We start from the raw sequence: 19,285 nt of genomic DNA on the forward strand, positions 1-19,285 counted from the left end.
GCACACAGAAACAGGAACACAGAAACTTTCCATTTAGTGGCCTATTAACTTCGCTACTGAATCGCTGCATTATATTACTCAGCAAGGAGGTTGTAACATTGCTGTTTTTGAAGTAATTAAACTCACAGCTTCATTGATGGTTAAGAGACGCTGCACAGTCGCAGGTAATTCACACGCACATCTCTCTCTCTCTCTTGATAGGCTAATTCTTTCAAAATAACGAAAATAACCATTCAAATATAACGCTGAAAACATCAATGACAGCTTTAACTTTTCAATGCTGGCAAATGATCATGGAATTAGTGGGATAATCTACGGCTAGCTGTGCATTAAACTGTTTGAATGCACTCTGCTTCGCATTGTTCTGGTTTTTTTGCCTCAATGTAGTGCATTAAAATGTATTTTCTTATTTTCAGAGTGGCACAGGATATTCAATGAGAAAAATGTATATATTGAACTTGATTTTATCAGTTGGGATACTCAGGGTGCAAATAAAAACCTTTTTTTCCCTTAGTTGGTCAGAACAAAAGTGGATGTTTGTTACTTGTTCAGATGACATTTTTCGGTGAAAATTCTTATGTTGGTCATACTTCCAAAAAGTAGAATCTGTGATTCCGAATGACAGTATCCACACTGGCGCGGTGACTGACAGCCGCACATTCTCTTCAAAACATTGGATTCATCCGCGCTGTGCCATGCCGAGGCACAACCCACGTAAAGTTGATAATTCCGCAATTGCAATTGCAGATTTCGAACAGAGATGGCGACAAAGAGGAAAAACTACGGACTGCAGCTTTAAAGGGTTAGTTCACCCAAAAAATTCTGTCAGTAATTACTCACCCTCATGTTGTTCCAACCCCGTAAGACTTTCGTTCATCTTCGTAACAGAAATTAAGATATTAGGTAATTGATATCTGCCAGCCCAGAAAAGTTAGTAAAGACATCGTTAAAATAGTCCAAGTGACTACAGTGGCTCAACCTTAAGTTTATCAAGCGACGAGGATAATTTTTGTGCACAAAAACAAAACAAAAATAACGACTTTATTCAACTATTAATTTTCTTCTCTGTGGGCCTCTTGAGTGAGTTCACGTAGTGTAACAGCGCAGCGCTTCTGGTTGTACGTCAGAACGTAGGCTCACTATTGGCCGGCATCACACGCATCACACACATGACCAGCGTCGGCCAATAGTGAGCCTACTGTACGTTCTGACATACAACCCAGAAGCGCTGAGTTACACTACTACGTCAACAGCTTAGGAGAAAGAGATGGTTGAATAAAGTCGTTATTTTTGTTGTTTTTTGTGCACAAAAAGTATTCTCGTTGCTTGATAGACTTAAGGTTGAGCCACTGTAGTCACTTGGACTATTTTAACAATGTCTTTACTAACTTTTCTGGGCTGGCAGATGAAATTACCTTGCAGCCTATGAAGGAGTGAGACAGCTCTCAGATTTCATCAAAAATATATGAATTTGTGTTCCGAAGATGAACGAAAGTCTTAAGGGGTTGGAACAACATGAGGGTGAGTAATTACTGACAAAATGTTCATTTTCAACTAACCCTTTAAGTTATACTGAAAGTATGAGAACATTATTACATTTGCATGAAATATTATGCAATAAAGCTATCTTTCCTCACAACAATGTGCTCTGATGAATTAAACACAAGACCAAGAACCAGTGTTATTTTAGTATTATTTAAATATTATTATTGTTTTCATTAATATTTTTTATTTGCTTTATTTTGTTAATGCTTGTTTGTATTAATATATATTTTTTTATGTATTACTGTTTAGGTTGAATTAATTTTTGTTTTAGTTTATTTATTTTCAGTTAGTAATGTAGTTGCTTCATCTTAAAATTATACAATATGCAGAATTGTACATGTGTAATATCTTCTACACACACACAGAGAGAGATTCAAACCTACGCAAATCCCAGGGTCTATGTGTTTTGGCTCTGAACCTGCAAGTGCTAAAACCCATGCTGGTTTTTGAGAGCCTGCACAGTCCCAAACCTGCAGCCGCCTCATAAATCCAGTGAGAATCCTGTGTGCAAGCATTCACACTCCCGCATGACCTCACTGACACATCTTCAGCCTCCACTAGAGCTCCACAATCGCTCTCTCTCGCTCAGTCTCACCCCCACTGGGCTTAAGCGGCGTTAGACCGCCGGTAATATGTATAGAGCTGAGTTTTTATTTATTTATTTATATATTTATATGTGCAGGGCTCGCAAAATCGCCTGCCCGACGTCCCGGGGCTATATTGTTTTCCATTCGGGCTACCAAAATGTATAACCGGCCTGCCCGACGGGCTATCTGAAATACTGTTCGCTTCAGTCTTGTTATAATCAGATTCAGCGCGTTCTTCATCTTCAATCCGCAGTGGCTCCGAGCAGAGCGCACGTCAGAAACAGAGGACAGGGTGTGTGTGTGTGTGTGTGTGTGTGTGTGTGTTCATCTGAGTCTCATTGGTCTGTCAATGTCAGAATATTTGAGATGACCAATCAAATCAAAGTAGGCGGGCTTTATATACACAGAAGCTTCTGAGCGCGAATTTGAGCAGAGCGACTCGCTTCAGTTTACGGTCAAGTGCGAGATAAGATGTAAGTAGCTAAACTAAACATTTCATTAGGTCATAAATGTGAAACGAATGACAAAAATTATCAGACAAACGAATATACTTTTGTCGAATTTCGCCATTTTGAACTGAAAATAGGCCTATGTAACGTGACTAATAATTAGTTTGCTGTCATTGTGAGGGGACATTAACAGAGCATTAACAAAGCCGTTTTCATGTTGGGCACAAGATTAATAATGAATGTGTACATGTTGAGAATTAATATACAATTTGTAGCTTTCAGTAAATTAAAAAAGTTCAGCTTTAGGAGGGGAAGAGACAGGGCAAGATGAGGAGACTGAGAGAAAAAGAAAGAGTGATGGATAAGAAGTGAGAGCAGGTATTGACAAATAATCTACTGCCCACTGACGTTGTTTTAAAGCTAATTCTTTTTTTTTTTTTGCCTTAAAATGTCTTGAAATGGACATATCAGAGAAAAAAATAAATTTGAACCCCCTATTAAATGTAGGACCTCTTTGATTATAAAGCCCTGTCTACGGCCCTGTATTAGGAATAAGATCAATAATGAATGTGTACATACTGTGAATGAATTTAATAAACTTTGGCTACCTAGCTTTCCTAGTAGCTTTCAGTAAATTAATGCGTCTGAGAAAATGATTCATAAATCAACCTATCAGATGACCCTATGTTTACTTCACTGACAGACAAAAATGAAAAGCCTATATCAGTCAAAGCTCAGCTTTAGGAGGGGAAGACAAAGAGAATAGGAGTGTGATGCTGATGAGGAGAGAAAAATAATCAGCTGCCCACTTACATGGTTTTAAAGCTATTGTTATCCATTTTTTTTGGGCCTTCAAAACATCTTAAAATGCACATATGTAGATCAGAGAAATAAAAAAATTCTCGAACCCCCCTGACTGAGTATGAGTGAGTATTAGACCCTAAACTAAAGTGTTACTTTTTTTTTTTTTTTTTTCATACCCTCATTGGGGGCTGAGCCACAGACATGACTGATTCATGTTCCATACTTGTCACACACATTTCAGTTCAGTTAGAACCAGATGCATATTTGTTGATATTTTGTGTTTTGAAAAAGTTTTTGATTCATTGTTTTGACTCCTAACCAATTTTCTACATTGAAAATTGTCTTTTTATCTGGGCTAGTAAAATTCATTTCGGGCTACCAAAATCTGAAGAGTGCCTGCCCGAAGGGCTACCAGCGATTTTGAAATTTTGCGAGCCCTGATGTGTGTGTGTGCAAGAAACTGCCCATATTTGCAGGCTTTTCATGAGTGTTGGCTGACAGGGTTATGCGGAGTTCAGTGATTCTCTTGTAAGTGCGCTAAAATGACAGATGCGTCCCCATAACTATACTTATTTGCAGAGATTTATACCTGTTGAAAAGTATGAACGTCTCTCATACTTTCATCTGTTTGAATTCACAGTCCTTCAGTGCTAGATGAAGATTGTGTAATACATCACCCCGAAGCTCTGCCGGCCCATATAAAAATCCCATATCAATGAAGAGAAACATTCAGGCGAGAAGTGTCATTAGATGAGAAGACATTTTGAAAGCTATTTTCCTGCAGTGAATTATTTGACTCCAAGGATGTAGTTATGCTTATATGCTGTGTGATCGTTGCTGTCTTACTGGTGCAGTTCACTAATTAGGGACATGATCTAACTCTGTACTACAGGTGTAGTGAAGTATGTGAGGACTTTCAAGTGTAACCAAGGAAATTGCTGTTCTTGCAAGGCAGCAAAAAAAATGTGTTAGAGTTGTATCCAGTCTAATGAATTTGCTTTTAAATAAAATCATAAATAAATAAAATGCCATATCAAAGCCGCTATTTATGTTGTCAATTATCATGACGCTCGGCAGGCATCTTGTTTTCAGTCAGCTGTCCCCGAGAAGCAACACTATGTCTTTTCGCTGACTACAGTACAATTCTCTATGCATGTGCAAATTCTACAGTGACCTCATCACTTTCAGTTAGATTTTGAATGTTTTTTTTATCAATGTAAATGGGAATTGTTTTTCTCAAACTTTTTATCTAGATTTTTTTAAGTATAAAGTTTACTAAAAACTAAAATAAAAAAAGCAAGACTGAAATTATCTACAGAATAAAGTTTAAATGGACATATGTGAACACTTTATGCTGAACATACAGACTTTATTCAAATTTTATTTTGTAGATAATTTTACTCTTTGGTGAGCTATTATTTATATTATTATTTTTTGCTGTTTTTGTTTTTTAGTAAATATTTTAATTACATGCACACAATTGCTAAAGCTTGGTATTGGCACTGATTTCCAGTGGATTTAGCTTAAACAATAGGGCCAAAAACATTATATTAAGCTTTTTATTTTTATGTATATTTATAATATTAGATGTATTATTATTATTTTATTCATTTCACATTTATTTGTGGAAAAGAAAACATTTGTGTTTTCATTGTTAGCTAGTTGTCGCACACCACTGAAAAAGACATGGATTAAAAGATTGATTTGTTCTGGATTTCATCGATTTGTTCTTTAAGAATCAATACTAAATTGTTTAAATGAAAATCATTTCTGAAAACTGTTATTTTTGCTCCGCTCTACTTGCTGCAGTAGTTTTTTCTTCTAATTTTCTTCTTCACTTCAACTTTATTTATGTCCCCGGGGGGGGGGCAATTAGTTTTACGTCAAGACATACAGACATAAAAAAAAGAAAACGATACAAGAAATACAAGAAATTAACTTTTTTTAGATTTATGTGGGCAGTTGTATACTTCATACCACGGTAGTTTAGGTTCTAAGATGCAGAACCTGCCTGGCTACAGTTCTGTATTTCTCTTCAGTCGGACAGTTCCGCTTGGCCTCTGTAGCCTGCCGCTTCAAGACCCCTGTGGGACGTCCCGTTTACGACCTCTTCCCTTCAGCCTGCAGTTCACTCCGCCGGGACATGCATGCGCGTTCCACCTGAAACGGCCAACCATACTGTATGCATGAAATCAAAATACCTTGAGATCTTATCAATATTTATCATGTTAACCATTTTTATTTATGTACACAATTATTGTGTGTAATATCTTACTGTACTGTATTTTATGTATGTTCAAGCTATTGTTGTAGTTAGTTGTATTGCTTATTCATCTTTCAGGATCATTAATGCACGCATCATACCTTCGGTCAGCAAACTTAAACAGATGTCACAGGAACTAGAGAGACAGGCAGTTAACTTGATATTGTCCCGGACTTTAATTGATGACAGATTGATATGTCTTACAGACATGGATACTTTACTGCAATATGTGTATATATACAGTATTTGTATATTATTAAAACAATTATCTGTTCAATTCTCTCTCTTTTTTAAGCCTCTCTGGTGGCGTGTGGTGTCACATTCAGAGCTGTGTGCCTATCAGGACTTATGGTAAAGGTTATGTCATTTGGGATATGCTCTGTACATCTGTGCTACATAACATGATTACATGGGAAGTGGCCTGTTACAGACATTTCCCCTGTGAGCAATAATGTGCTCTTTGTCTGAAGCAGAGATGACCAAAAACAGGACCAAAAAAAATCAATATTGTATAGAACAGCTGGACATTAATGCAGAACACATACTCACCGTCTCATATTCTGTTAGGGAGTCAGCAGGGAGGGGAAGCAATTCTCTAAGTTACAATAATGGTGTCTTGGACTGACAAAATTGTTCACAAATAACCTTTAGGGGGAATGCTTTGTTAATTCTTCCCGCATTAATCTTTAATATCAGCATTTTCCAGATGTACTGTACGTAACATCTTTTATCAACATGAAAAATCTGCCATTCACTCACATTGTTCCAAATCTGTGGAATGCAAAAGGAGATGTATTCTGTTCTTTTCCATACATTGAAAGTGAATGGAGGTGAATGCTAGCAAACTCTTAAACTGACCAAAAGTATAAATAGTTAATTTGAGTCAAACATGTTTCTAGCTGAAAATGTTCCCGTCCGCCGCAGATCTGAAATATAATTTGCAGTTCTGTGTTGCGTTATTTAACTTACGAAACATGCATTTATCATAACTGATCCCAAAAATGAAGATTTTCAGCAAATAGCGACTTCAATTTTGGTCTATTCCTCACATATAGTTTCATAAGGCTTTGAATATGACATACAAGTCATATGATTTCTGTGGCTCAACGGTGTCTGTTCTCATTCACTTTCATTGTACTGGAACTGACTGTTAACATCCTGCCTAACATTTCCTTTTGTGTTCTACAGAAGAAAGTAAGTAATACAGGTTTGGAACGACACAAGAGCGAGTAAACATTCGTTTTTGGGAGAACTATCCCTTTAATGACGATCGACGAGGCCTTGAAGTAATCATTTGTGTGTTTGTTTGCCGTCCGTGCCGAATGAGTTCCGTGTTTGGAGGAAGTCATAAAACTGCTCGAGGGTGTCCTCGATCCAAAATCAACATGAAAAAGGAGTACTGAACTCTGCAGCTGCTCTACTGGGAAATATACAATGTATCCCCCCTTTTACTTAACATGTAAAATATTCAAACACTCCATAAATACTCTGAAATCATTTTCATGTTGGAGTGTTTAATATCAGCACTGCGGTATGATGGATTGGCACCTTTATGAGGCCATATCTTGTTTATTTGATAAAGTCTGTAAAAGCCGGCTGTACGAGACAGAGATAAATGCGGCGCTGCCTTGTGCTGTGACGTCAAGCTGTACTCGCTGACCAGCAGTCAGTGACGCTACGTTTATTATTCTGGGCTCTCTGAAAAATGTGGAAAATGTGTGTCTACATTTGGCCAACGGTTTTAAATTGTTTGCAGTGACTGGAGATGCAAAGGTCTGATTCTCGTTAACCATCGCAGGCCTTGCAAGGATTGATGTCACGATGAAACCGTAGTACTTGCATGTATGTATTGAATAACACTTAAAACTCCCGACAAATTGCTCATTAAGGTTGCTTGTGTTCCAGATTGGGCTACAGTATTTATTTTTCCGATCTCAGTTTACTTGCTGTTGGATCTGCTGCTTATTTTCTTCATTTCTATTTCATATTTAATGCAGTTGGAAATATTTGACTTATTGGTCAGTCTTGGTGTTGATTTACTAACAAGACCTTGTCCAGACCTGAGCTCAAGGGTTTGAAGTCATACAGAAAAATAAAATGGTTCTCCTTATTGAAATGTCCCAGTCAGTTTGTTCTCATCTATGTTTTGTTTTCGTGCAGAAATTGCCTCCCTAGATTTTGCCTTAAAAATTTCATTCATTTTTATGTAATCAATTCAAATCAAGTCAGCCCAAACTACAATGCTCCTGAAAAGATTTGAAGTTGTTTTGTTCAGTTAAACTGGCTATATTATGTTTTATTATTATTATTGCATATGCCTACTTATTTAGTCTCTTTTTCTAAATGAAATCAAGTTCCTTTTTTGTTTGTTTTTGATTGTGCCCAGCCTAATTTATTTTACTGTATACATTTGATTCTGCTTTTTTAAAATATTTCAGTCATTTTGTGCTCTCATCTATGTTGTTTTCTCTGTTTTTGTTTCTCAGAAGAAGAACCTGCACCTGCTGTTGAGCGTGTTTCTTCTGGGCTTCTGGGGTATCATCCTTCTGGCTTGCCGTCTTTACTGGATGGGCAACAAACCTCCAAACTTCTCCAACTCCGACAACCCTGCAGCCGATTGTCCCTGTTTCCTGACTAGAACGCTAACGTTCCTTTTCCTCCCCGCCATGAACGTTTGGCTCCTCCTGTGCCCTGACATGCTGAGTTTTGATTGGTCAATGGACGCCCTGCCTCTTCTGAGGAGCATTGCAGATTGGCGAAACCTCCACACCGTTGCCTTCTACGCCTCGCTTCTGACGCTGACGTGGTTTGGCCTTCGCCAATACCCAACCAAAAGCAAAGAGACCAATGGGAAAGCCAATCATGTAGCAAACGGGAAGTCCACGAACGGACACAGTTGTAGCTCTGATTATGACCTCTCGAGTTTTTACTCCAACTCAGTGCACGTGAATGGAACAAACGGTACTGCAAAACACTATTCGTCATCTTTACCCACTACAGAGAGTTTGGTGGTCTTCTCATTGGGTCTACTGGTCATTCCCTTCCTGCCTGCCATCAACCTGTTCTTCTATGTGGGCTTTGTGGTGGCGGAGCGAGTACTGTACATCCCTAGTATGGGCTTCTGCCTGTTGGTAGCTGTGGGGATGAGAGCTTTATACATTAGATTGAGGAGGAAGTCCTCCAGAACTTTGGTTCTAGGCTGCTCTGCCGCCCTGGTCCTTCTCTTTGGGATTAAGACCGTGTTGAGGAACCGTGACTGGCAGAACGAGGAGATGCTATACAAGTCAGGAATATCTGTGAACCCTGCTAAAGGTAATTTAATATAGTCCAAGTAATTCAGGAGATTCAACCTATTTTCTGCCTATTTTTTTATTTTTTTATCCCTGTTATTATATAATTATTAGAAGCTTTCAAGATTGTTCTCTATTCCAGTGTTATTTTAGTATCATAGAGATTGTATAATAGTTTTTATTAATATTTTGAACTAGTTTTTTTATATTTTCCAGTTTCATTTCAAAAATGTTGTTCTCATTTTATTTATATATATATATATATATATATATATATATATATATATATATACAATGTTTTTTTTATTATATTTCAATTAACGAATATTTTATTTGATGTGACAAAAATGTTTTTAATGGTTTTAATTCTAGTTGACTGTAATAACCCTGCTCTATTCAGACTATAATTCTAGTTTATTCAGCCATATTGTAGTATTTATTTCCCCAAAGTCAAGTTCTCATCCATCAACAGTACAACATCCAGGAGTTGGTAAGTGTTACTTGACGATGTGAAAGCAGGATGTGTTGCAATCATTTATATCCCCAAAATAATAAAATGCTACTGCAAACGAAAAATTGCAGTAGCTCATCATGAAAAGTTTTGAGGTTTCCTAAGCATCTCTTAATTTCTGTACTTCTTGTAGAGTTTAGTGGTGTATTTCTCAAAGATTTTAATTTAAATATAAAACATTAATTTATATTTTTTTAACTAAGTGATAATGACATTTACAAAGTGTAAAAATACAAAAAAAAGAAACGCAAATGCCTTTAAAGTGCTATGTTCCATTAACACTGAGAATGTTACTTATTTTATTTTATTGTAAGCATTAGCATAATGCATAAAGCATAATACACTAATGCTAGTGCATTAGATTAATTTAAAAGTTCCTTCAGTTTATCACTCACATTGATTTACGCATCAAATTCATTTGAGAACCACTGAACTGTTAAATTATCATCCTCTCTTATTAAATTCAATCTATTAATGACAGCCCGTTATCTTCATTTGCGAAATCTCTTAAATTGATTATCACAATTTCATTTAAATCATTTATCAAGCCAGACTGCATCAATCTGACTTTGTAATTACCTCCCCGTGATCCAATTTTACAGGCTATGGCACTCTCACCCCTTTTCATGGCACAGATACTATGCATGGGTTGAGTCTAAGATTGCATTATTTTAATGCAATTTACTTTTTTTTGTCCTTGCTTGTGCCTCTCATAAGCACTATTAACCTTTCTGAATCCATTCTCAATTTCTGTATCCGCAAGCACAAAACATTTTCATAAAATTTCACAATGTTGCACTGTAACCTAACCGCAACCAAAATGCAACAGTCTGGAGACCACTTCAAAGACTAAACCAATAATGTAACAAAGAAAGTACATGCAATTTACATATTTAGATAACCAGACTTTTTTTTGCCACACGGCAACATGCATATTACGTTTTAGTTGCTAAATATGTGTTTTATACAACCATGATAAAATGTTGTGGAAAGTTGTTTTTATAATTTTTTTAATTATCATTATTATTTAATTATTTTAAGTTTAAGTTGTTGTTTTTTCGTAGTGCATACTTACATCTCCTTTTTTCTGAGGATTTTTTTTTAGTTTTTTAGTATTTTGCAGGTTGTTTGTCCATCGATTTCAGATGTGTCCAGACTCATTTCTTTTGTTCTATTCATTTAAATGTTTTATTCTCCTTCCTCAGCCTGGGGTAACTTGGGAAACGTCCTCAAGAACCAGGGAAAGGTGGCGGAGGCCGAGCAAGCCTACAGGAACGCTCTGTACTACCGGAGGAACATGGCTGACATGTTGTATAACCTGTGAGTGAGCGAACTTCCTTCTCGTGGCAGACTCTATCGATCTGTCCTATTAAATCTCAGGAAATCTCTGAGAGGCCAGACGATGACTATCCCCAGATTCATCAGCCTTCCAGAGGACGGTGACAGGGACCCCCCTAGACACATTAACCTCCACAGTCAGGGCATTAAGGCACTTAATACATAATTCATAAACCGCACACGTTTGGGCTATTCAGTTATCCATATAAAGCAGTGGGATTGGGAATCCTTAGGCACCTCACAATTCGATTTGGCTTTAATTCAGAGAGTCGTGATGTGATTACAAAACGATTCTCGATGCATCTCAATTTTTCAACAAGCGCATACATACCCACTTGCCTGAGATCAGTATGACAGATTTGCACACTCCATCCCACTGCATGGAACGTTATCCTATAAATGTTTTTATAATAAACAGCATTATATTATTCATAAGAAAAGTATATATTAATCATTAATAATATAATCCTTTAAAACAATTATATTCTGATTTCTTTTCTAGTGTGTATATATATATGTGTGTGTGTGTTTTTATTTGTTTATTTTTCCAGAATAATTGAACCCATCACAGTGCATGTGGGGAATTTTTTTTATTTTTTTTTCAGCCTTCTGAAATATTACTACAAAATCAAGGGCTTTATGTTAGTTTTTGTTCTCTGGGAGTCGATTTCATAGTTATGTACCTCAAATATCATTGAACAAATTTGGATATAAATGAAGTGGCTATAATGGTTTATTTATGACCTGTTTCCTTTTTTGTCAATATTAATTAATTGTGTTTCACTATTGGGTCGTAACAACATACTTTGAAACTCTTCTTGTTTTTTTCTTCTTCCCTTGGATTGCAGGGGTCTGTTGCTCCAGGAAAACAATAGATTCTCAGAGGCCCTCCACTACTATAAGCTGGCAATTGGGAGCAGGCCAACACTGGCTTGTAAGTACAGCTCCTCTTTTTATGAACAATTTCAAGGCTTCTCAGTCTTTACTGTGTCCAGGCAACTACAAATTGTGTGTGTGTGTGTGTGTGTGTGTGTGTGTGTGTGTGTGTGTGTGTGTGTGTGTGTGTGTGTGTGTGTGTGTGTGTGTGTGTGTGTGTGTGTGTGTGTGTGTGTGTGTGTGTGTGTGTGTGTGTGTGGATGAAGTCCAGCATTAAAGAAATAATGATTATTCACAGGCCTAAACAGTTTCTCTGTTTCCTCTTGTCAAGGAATGACAGACGTTTGATTTGATTTCAACTGGGGGGGGGGGGGAATCAAGGCCAAAAATCCTTTCATATTATCTGGCAAATATTGATGCATTTGCTTGTCCTGTATCCAGATGAAATGCGTGTGCTATTTTTGTCTGTTTTAAAGCAACAACATGGAACTTTTCAACCTTCATAATATATTTCCAAGACCCTTGTGATGGTACATCGACTTACAATAGGTTGAATGACACGTCTGCCATAGCCTGACGGGGTCTGTATCGCTTTTACTGGCACTATGTAACTTCGGGGTGCGGGTATGGAACCGGAGCACAAAAAGAACTACAAAATTCGACTACTTTACGGCATACGTCACTTCCCCCACCACTTCCTCAAATTCGGCCGTGAGAGCTGCCAACCAGCGTCTGTTTTCGTCATGGCCGAAGCAGCAGCAGCGAAATGTAAGAAGTCCAAGGTTTTGTCGGAGGAGAGTCGGAAGAGGAAAAGGGAGAGTGATAGACTTAAAGGCAGGACGAGGATCAATATTGGTCGAGCGTTTGCTCGCTGGCATGAGCTTAAGGAGGAGGAGAGCTGCCCGACCGATTTTTGGTATAACTATCAGTGATGCGCGGGTTGATCCGAAATGAGCGGGTGCCTGCGGTCACCCGCGGTTACCCGCGGTCACCCGCGGTTACCCGCGGTTACGAGTCATCCAAAAATATTTTTAATGATATTCGGGTCGCGGTCGGTCGGGTCGTTTGAAATAAAGATGCCAATTAAACCTTTGTAATTTATATAGTAGTATAGAGAGCATAAGCGGAGTGGAGCGGTGAGAATCTTCGCTCATCGCTCACGGAACTGTCCACCCCTCCGCTCCCCCGCTCAAAGCTACATCAGGCCGCTCCGCTCATTATCGCTCAGCACTCAACGCAGTTTGATCCGCGCTCCACTCAAATCGCCCCCCGCTCGCTCCAAAAAGGGGAAAAAAAAATCTACATGTAGCCTATATCACTGTAGCTTAGACCACAGCCTTACCTCCTAAAGAACTAATGAGCAACAACAACATTTTTCAAATAGAAATGTTTTATTTCAAATGACAAATTAGGCCTATGTAAGAAGGAATATAGCCTACACAAAGTCCTGTAAAATTAAACGAATAAATGGGCCTAATAATATGAATAACAATTATATAAACAAAAATATAGCCTACATAAAAATTTTACTATTAGGCCAGAATTTTGATAAGTTAACTTTTGTGCAACGCGCACGATTAAAATTTAAATGGGCTTATATCCATTGTACACACAAACTGCTGTAAAATAAAACGAATAAATGGGCCTAATAATATAAATATGAATAACAATTATATAAACAAAAATATAGCCTACATAAAAAATTTACTATTAGGCCAGAATTTTGATAAGTTAACTTTTGTGCAACGCGCACGATTAAAATGTAAATGGGCTTATATCCATTGTACACACAAACTGCTGTAAAATAAAACGAATAAATGGGCCTAATAATATAAATAAAATTTATATAAACAAAAATATAAAATAAATATACATAAACGTTTTAAAAGTAGGCCTAGGCTAAATTAACTATTAGGACAACATTCTTATAACTGAACTTGTGCGCAGCGCGCAGGATTAAAATTTAAATGGGCTTGTATCAATTGTTTGCATTTTACGCTGTATTTAATTTAGGCTACACTTTAAGTTACCGTATTCAATTTGCTAACCTTTTGCTTTCTTCCCAGCGTGTTCACATATCACACTGCATGTTTTCGAGAGATGTGTCTTTTTAGATTCCAAAATTAATCTTTAGGCCTACTGACTGAAACGATGTCGTTTTCTTCTACCACATAATAGTTAGTTTTACACCTGTATGACTTCTTATTTTCCTTTTTGAAGCCGAGTTTTGACTGAAAATAGAATCCATCTTGCAGTCATCAACAGTAGACTGAGTCAGGCTTGACTGAGCATGCTTCAGAATCTTGGTGTGCGCGGAGCGAAATTGGAGCGGGAAATAGGGCGACGCTCCATCCTTTTAAAAATGCCGCTCTGCGTTCTGTCCAAGATCCGCCCGCTTGCTCCCGCTCCACTCCGCTCACATGCAATTTTCTATGAAATACATAGGCCTACACTTTATTGGCTGAATAACTGGCGCGAAGATGACGCACGAGCTCAGTCTGCAGGTAGAGATGGAGGCGGCAAGAGAAAAGGTGAAGACTGGGGAGTGGAAGCTCCGCAAATACACAAACAGAAAGAGCAAAGTTGCCGAAATAATGAAAGATAATGACCAAAGTGCTGGCTTTGTCATGTGTATTTCTTGCTATGCATTTACTAGCCTACTTTTTAAAAATGCGGGTCGGGTACAATATTTTCTTTCTTTTTTTTTGCGGTCCGAGTTGCGGGCGGGTTAGTTGAAAACGTCGGTCGGGTCCGGGTTGTTTATACATTGACCCGCGCATCACTGATAACTATATAAATAAGGTAGCAAAGCAGCCACTAAAATGGTGTCACCTTTCTCTGCAATATTTTTCAAATAAAATGCTAAAGATTTTCACAGACAATGCAAATGACTACTACATGCCTGTTCTGCAATAAGTTTTTACTTTTTATCCTTGTGTAAACTTGTGTATCTTGCTGTTATACCGTTTCAAGTTTACTTTTACACAAAATAAAAACTAAAAACTATGATACAAAATAAATACTATATATAAAAAAGCAAGCAATGTCATTAATTATTTATTCTTCGTTTGTGATGTCGCAATACATCATACTTTCATAAAACCATGCATCATACTCTACCTTGTCTGTGGCCATAGTTGATTCCAAAGCCGGTGCTGGATAAACAGCGAGCGTGTGCGTGCGACAGTAGGATGCGGTAGGCTAAATTATTTACGACAGAGGTAATGGACAATTCCGCTTCCAACCTGTAGGGCAACCGAAGAGGAAATAATCCATGTTGTTGCTTTAAGGTTTCTCATATAATTCTCCATGTTGTTTTTAGTGTCATGGGAGGAAATTATTGCTGCTCTGCTTAAATTAGTAAATTTGCCCTGGGAGAAAATGATCATGATACATGCAGTGGGGCTTTGGGATTTTTAAAGTGTTAGTGCACCCAAAAATGAAAAAATCTGTCATCATTTACTCACCCTTATTTTGAAGAATGTTGGTAATCAGACAGTTGACAGTAGCCATTGACTTCCATGGTAGGGAGGGACAAAATACTATTGAAATCAATGACTGCCGTAAAACTTTAAGGTTGCCAACATTCTTCAAAATATTTTATTTTGTTAAACGGATGAAAGAAAGTCATACAAGTCTGAAACAACATAAGGGTGAGTAAATGATAACATCCTTTTCATTTTTGCGTGAACTATAAGTTTTGCTTCACAAAAGGATAAGACATTTAGTGCAACTTTCGGATTTCCTGATGACTTCCTGATTTCAGAATAAATGCAAATGCGTCCGTATTTGCCAGATAGTATGAAAGGATTTTGGCCTATATTTTTATTTTTATTTTTTAGCAGCCAGTGTGTAATTAGGCTGGTTTGTGTGACGCCTGTAATAGATCTGTAATAGTGTGAGATCAGAGCAGCCTTCAGGAGACTGATGGATGTCTACTTTTCCTGATTCCTTGCTGCATGAGTCGTGATGGATTGTCCCATCCTGTGATGTAAACTCATTTCTATCTGTGGTTCTATGTGTATATTATGATCTATTAAGTTAATCAGAATTAAGCTTGCAGCTGGAGTGGATATTCCCCTGCTGATTTAGAGTTGATTCTGGCCAGGAGGATAGTGAATATGTATTGGCACCTTATCGACTAGACTGCAGGCCGCCAATCTGCATAAATCAACTAGTTCATTCCACTAGCCCCAGTGGAGGTCTTTCTTTGAGCCTCAATAAGCCTAATTACCTTTTGCATGGATATTCACCCGTTTTTCTTTCCCATTCAGCCGCCTACTTGAACACAGGAATTGTCCTGATGAACCAGGGCCGTCTAGAGGAGGCCAAGCGCACCTTTGTCACTTGTGCCGATATCCCAGATGAAAACCTGAAGGATCCTCACGCACACAAGAGCTCCGTCACCAGCTGCCTGTATAACCTGGGAAAGCTTCTTCATGAACAGGGTCACCAGGAGGTGAGCTGATCTTTGCACAGTTAAACCCTTTAGGTTTAAAGTCTGTTTACACCAAATCTGATGGCATGATCAAATGACATGAAAGTGTAAGTCTCAACCCATTTTTGCACCACAATTGTAATTTATAAACCTTTTAAAAAAAGGTTTCACAGGAAATGACTTTTAGTCTGAGTGCTTCATTATGATTTTAGTTGTGGCTTTTTATTGAATTAATGGTGTAATCCTTTTTTAGGAGGCCATATCTGTATATAAAGAGGCAATTCAGAATATGCCCAGGCAGTTTGCCCCACAGAGCCTTTATAATATGATGGGTAAGTTTGTCTCTTTCGACTCACAAGAATACTTCATTCCGAGTCATATGTATTTTTATATTTATATTACTGCAGTTTATATTTATATACAAGCTGTATATGTGATTGTTGTCTATCGCAGCATACCTGTGGGATTGTTATGTCTCTTGGAGGATGGTATTGTTAAAAATGAGCATAAAACATTCAATGGAACTTTTATATCCAACTAGTCAGTAAGATAATAATAATAAATACAAAAACGAAAGTTGTCTTTCATAATAAAAAATAGTCAAATATTATTAAGATTTAAAATAAATGTATTTTATTCCTGTGATGGCAAAGCTGTTTTTTGTTTTTATGTCGCAACCATTATGCTTTTTTTATGCTTTAAGCTAGCTACAAAATAATAAAATACACAAGATAAGCTAGATAAGCTGTCCACAAGATAATTTAAATATATTTCAACTCAAATCAATATTTCATGTCCATACACAGTATTTATTTGGTAAGCATTTGTGTAATAACTGGGATAATGTACAGTCAGTAGGTCATTGTTGCAAAATAAACCCCTTCAGGGTGATGCAAACCATCAGTGTCAGGTTTATTTTGTGATAAAGACTGACTGACTGTACATTATCCCTTACATACTGTAAGTATAACTCCGTATTGTTTTTTTTTTTATCTTGTCTCACAAGTCTGGGTCTGTTACTTTATTGGTGTGTTTTCTCATGAACCCATTTCCAAAGCTTTCTTTGATCTATAGAATTGATTTAGTCAGCTTGAGTCAACAGCTTCACACACAAGATAAGTTAGACGCTTTGTACAACACAGAGAGCGTGAGAATCGTTATCCCATTTTATTTAAAGCATGGGAGCAAACTGTTGGATTTTAATATCTTATGCAACTCATTTACCAACCCACAGCTTTCCTTCTCATCCATTTTCTCACAATTATCTCATCATAACACTCATTTCTCCTTTCCCTGTTTGTTTCTCCCCAAGCTCATTTGTGGTCACTTGTCTTTTGTTTGCTTTTGCTGTTTCAACTCTATTTAACTCATTTTAACAGCCAAAATGTACAGCTGTGTTCTCTGACCAACTAAGCCAAATACAGCTTTACTGAGGAAATCAGATTGTGTTGAAATGTTAAATAATCCTTTTAAATTGCTAAATAGACCAACATGTGTACGTTTTGTACATTTGGGTCAATGACAAAGCTTCAAAAAAGTTTTTTTTTCAATCTTTTCAAAATGGATGTAATGCATATTCATAATGCAGAGTCAGGAATTATATGTTTTAAAAAAATTCAGTTGTTAAATAACATTTCAAAGTGTTTACATTTTTTTACTTTTATTTTGTCAAAAATTTGATTGTGAAATCTTAGCAAAGTAACCCTTTGAGTGTCTGCAGTGCCTAACACCTTATTTTGTGGTTGTGCATTTTATTCATATCAATTTGTAATTGCATTCTATATCTTAAGCATTCGATTTTACATTTAAAGACAGAAAAATAATCATGGAAGTATACATATAAATGCTTTCAAAACAATAGCTATTCACATCAATTGTGCCACCTGACATACGTTTCCACCTGACGTCTCCATTGAAGTTGAAGTGATAAATTGATCAAAAACAGAATAAATCACATGACATCACATTCAGAACGTAAGAACTGGAATAGATTACAGTGCAATAGATTGGTTATATACACCGTAATGTGATTGAATAACAACAAGGTCATGTTTTATATCAATACAAAAAAAAATCCTCAGCGTAAGTCAAAATATCAAAAATGCACTCCTCAATGTTTAAGACTTTAATGGAGCACTATTATAACTATTAAACAAGATCCCCTCTCTCTTTTCTTTTTGTAAGAAATGCTTCTCTTGAACTGTGATTAGATGATGATTACTGTTTTTTTATATATATATATATAATAACAATAATAATGAAAATTCCAGAGTTATTGACTTGAGGCTGTTTTAATGACCCACATGTCCTATATTTGACACCAACACAACACAGACAGACTTGTATTCAGATTGGCGGGTCATGTGAAACCCCAGTGTAGTCACGTACCCTCTGCTTATGTTATTTTTGCTCTAATTACATTACATTAACAATGTTTAGGCTGTGTTATCTCAGTGAAGTAGCTGTGATTCGCTCTTCTATAATAATCTGTCTGAGAGGAGCGTGTGTGTTATTGCAGATGGGTGTTTATATTAGATGATGTTTAAAGGATAGGAGTGTGTGTTTATACTCGTGTCTTAAAGAGTCTGCTTTTACATCTGGATTTATAAGAGTGGGGTTGGCACTAGGACAATTGCTGAGCTAAAGGCCAGAGAGGGGCGCTGTATTTTTAGAGTAGTATACATCATTTGTTGTTTGTTTGTGTCTTATAAATAGTTTTTTTTTTTTTTGAATTATTAACCAATTAATTTAAGTATTTACATTTTTTAAGTTAGTTTTGGTTTGTGATGTATTTACTTTTATTTTTAATTTTTAATGTAACTTTTTATGCTCAGTCCAAAATTAATACTGAACCAAGTGTGAGTAAATTTTTTATTTTATTAAAAAGATTTATATTTCAAATAAATAATTTTCTTTTGAACTTTCTATTCATCTAGCATCATATTAGATCCTGAAACATATTAGACTGATTTCTGAAGGATCATGTGACACTGAAGTATGGAGTAATGATGCTGAAAATTCAGCTTTGCCATCACAGGGATGCATTAAATTATAGATTTATATAATTATATATATTGCTGTTTTATTGTATTTTTGAGCAAATAAATGCAGCCTGGGTGAGGATAAGAGACTTCTTAAAAAAATCCAAAAGGCCATTGGCAGGATCATTTTTGAGGCCTCAAGC

At 36.7% G+C, this 19,285-nt stretch overlaps 1 protein-coding gene across 1 annotated transcript in view; it reads left to right on the forward strand.

Moving 5' to 3' along the window:
* tmtc2b (transmembrane O-mannosyltransferase targeting cadherins 2b) overlaps positions 1 to 19,285 on the forward strand; it is a 110,059-nt gene that overhangs the window by 68,204 nt on the left and 22,570 nt on the right. The window contains exons 3-7 of the mRNA XM_082182073.1: positions 8,135 to 8,960; positions 10,655 to 10,769; positions 11,636 to 11,721; positions 15,938 to 16,122; positions 16,355 to 16,433. Coding sequence (XP_082038199.1) covers positions 8,135 to 8,960; positions 10,655 to 10,769; positions 11,636 to 11,721; positions 15,938 to 16,122; positions 16,355 to 16,433 — 1,291 coding nt within the window. The remainder of the gene's footprint in view (positions 1 to 8,134; positions 8,961 to 10,654; positions 10,770 to 11,635; positions 11,722 to 15,937; positions 16,123 to 16,354; positions 16,434 to 19,285) is intronic.

This window comes from Leuciscus leuciscus, assembly GCF_965113295.1.
Source record: "Leuciscus leuciscus genome assembly, chromosome: 10".
Taxonomy (NCBI): Eukaryota; Metazoa; Chordata; class Actinopteri; order Cypriniformes; family Leuciscidae; genus Leuciscus; species Leuciscus leuciscus.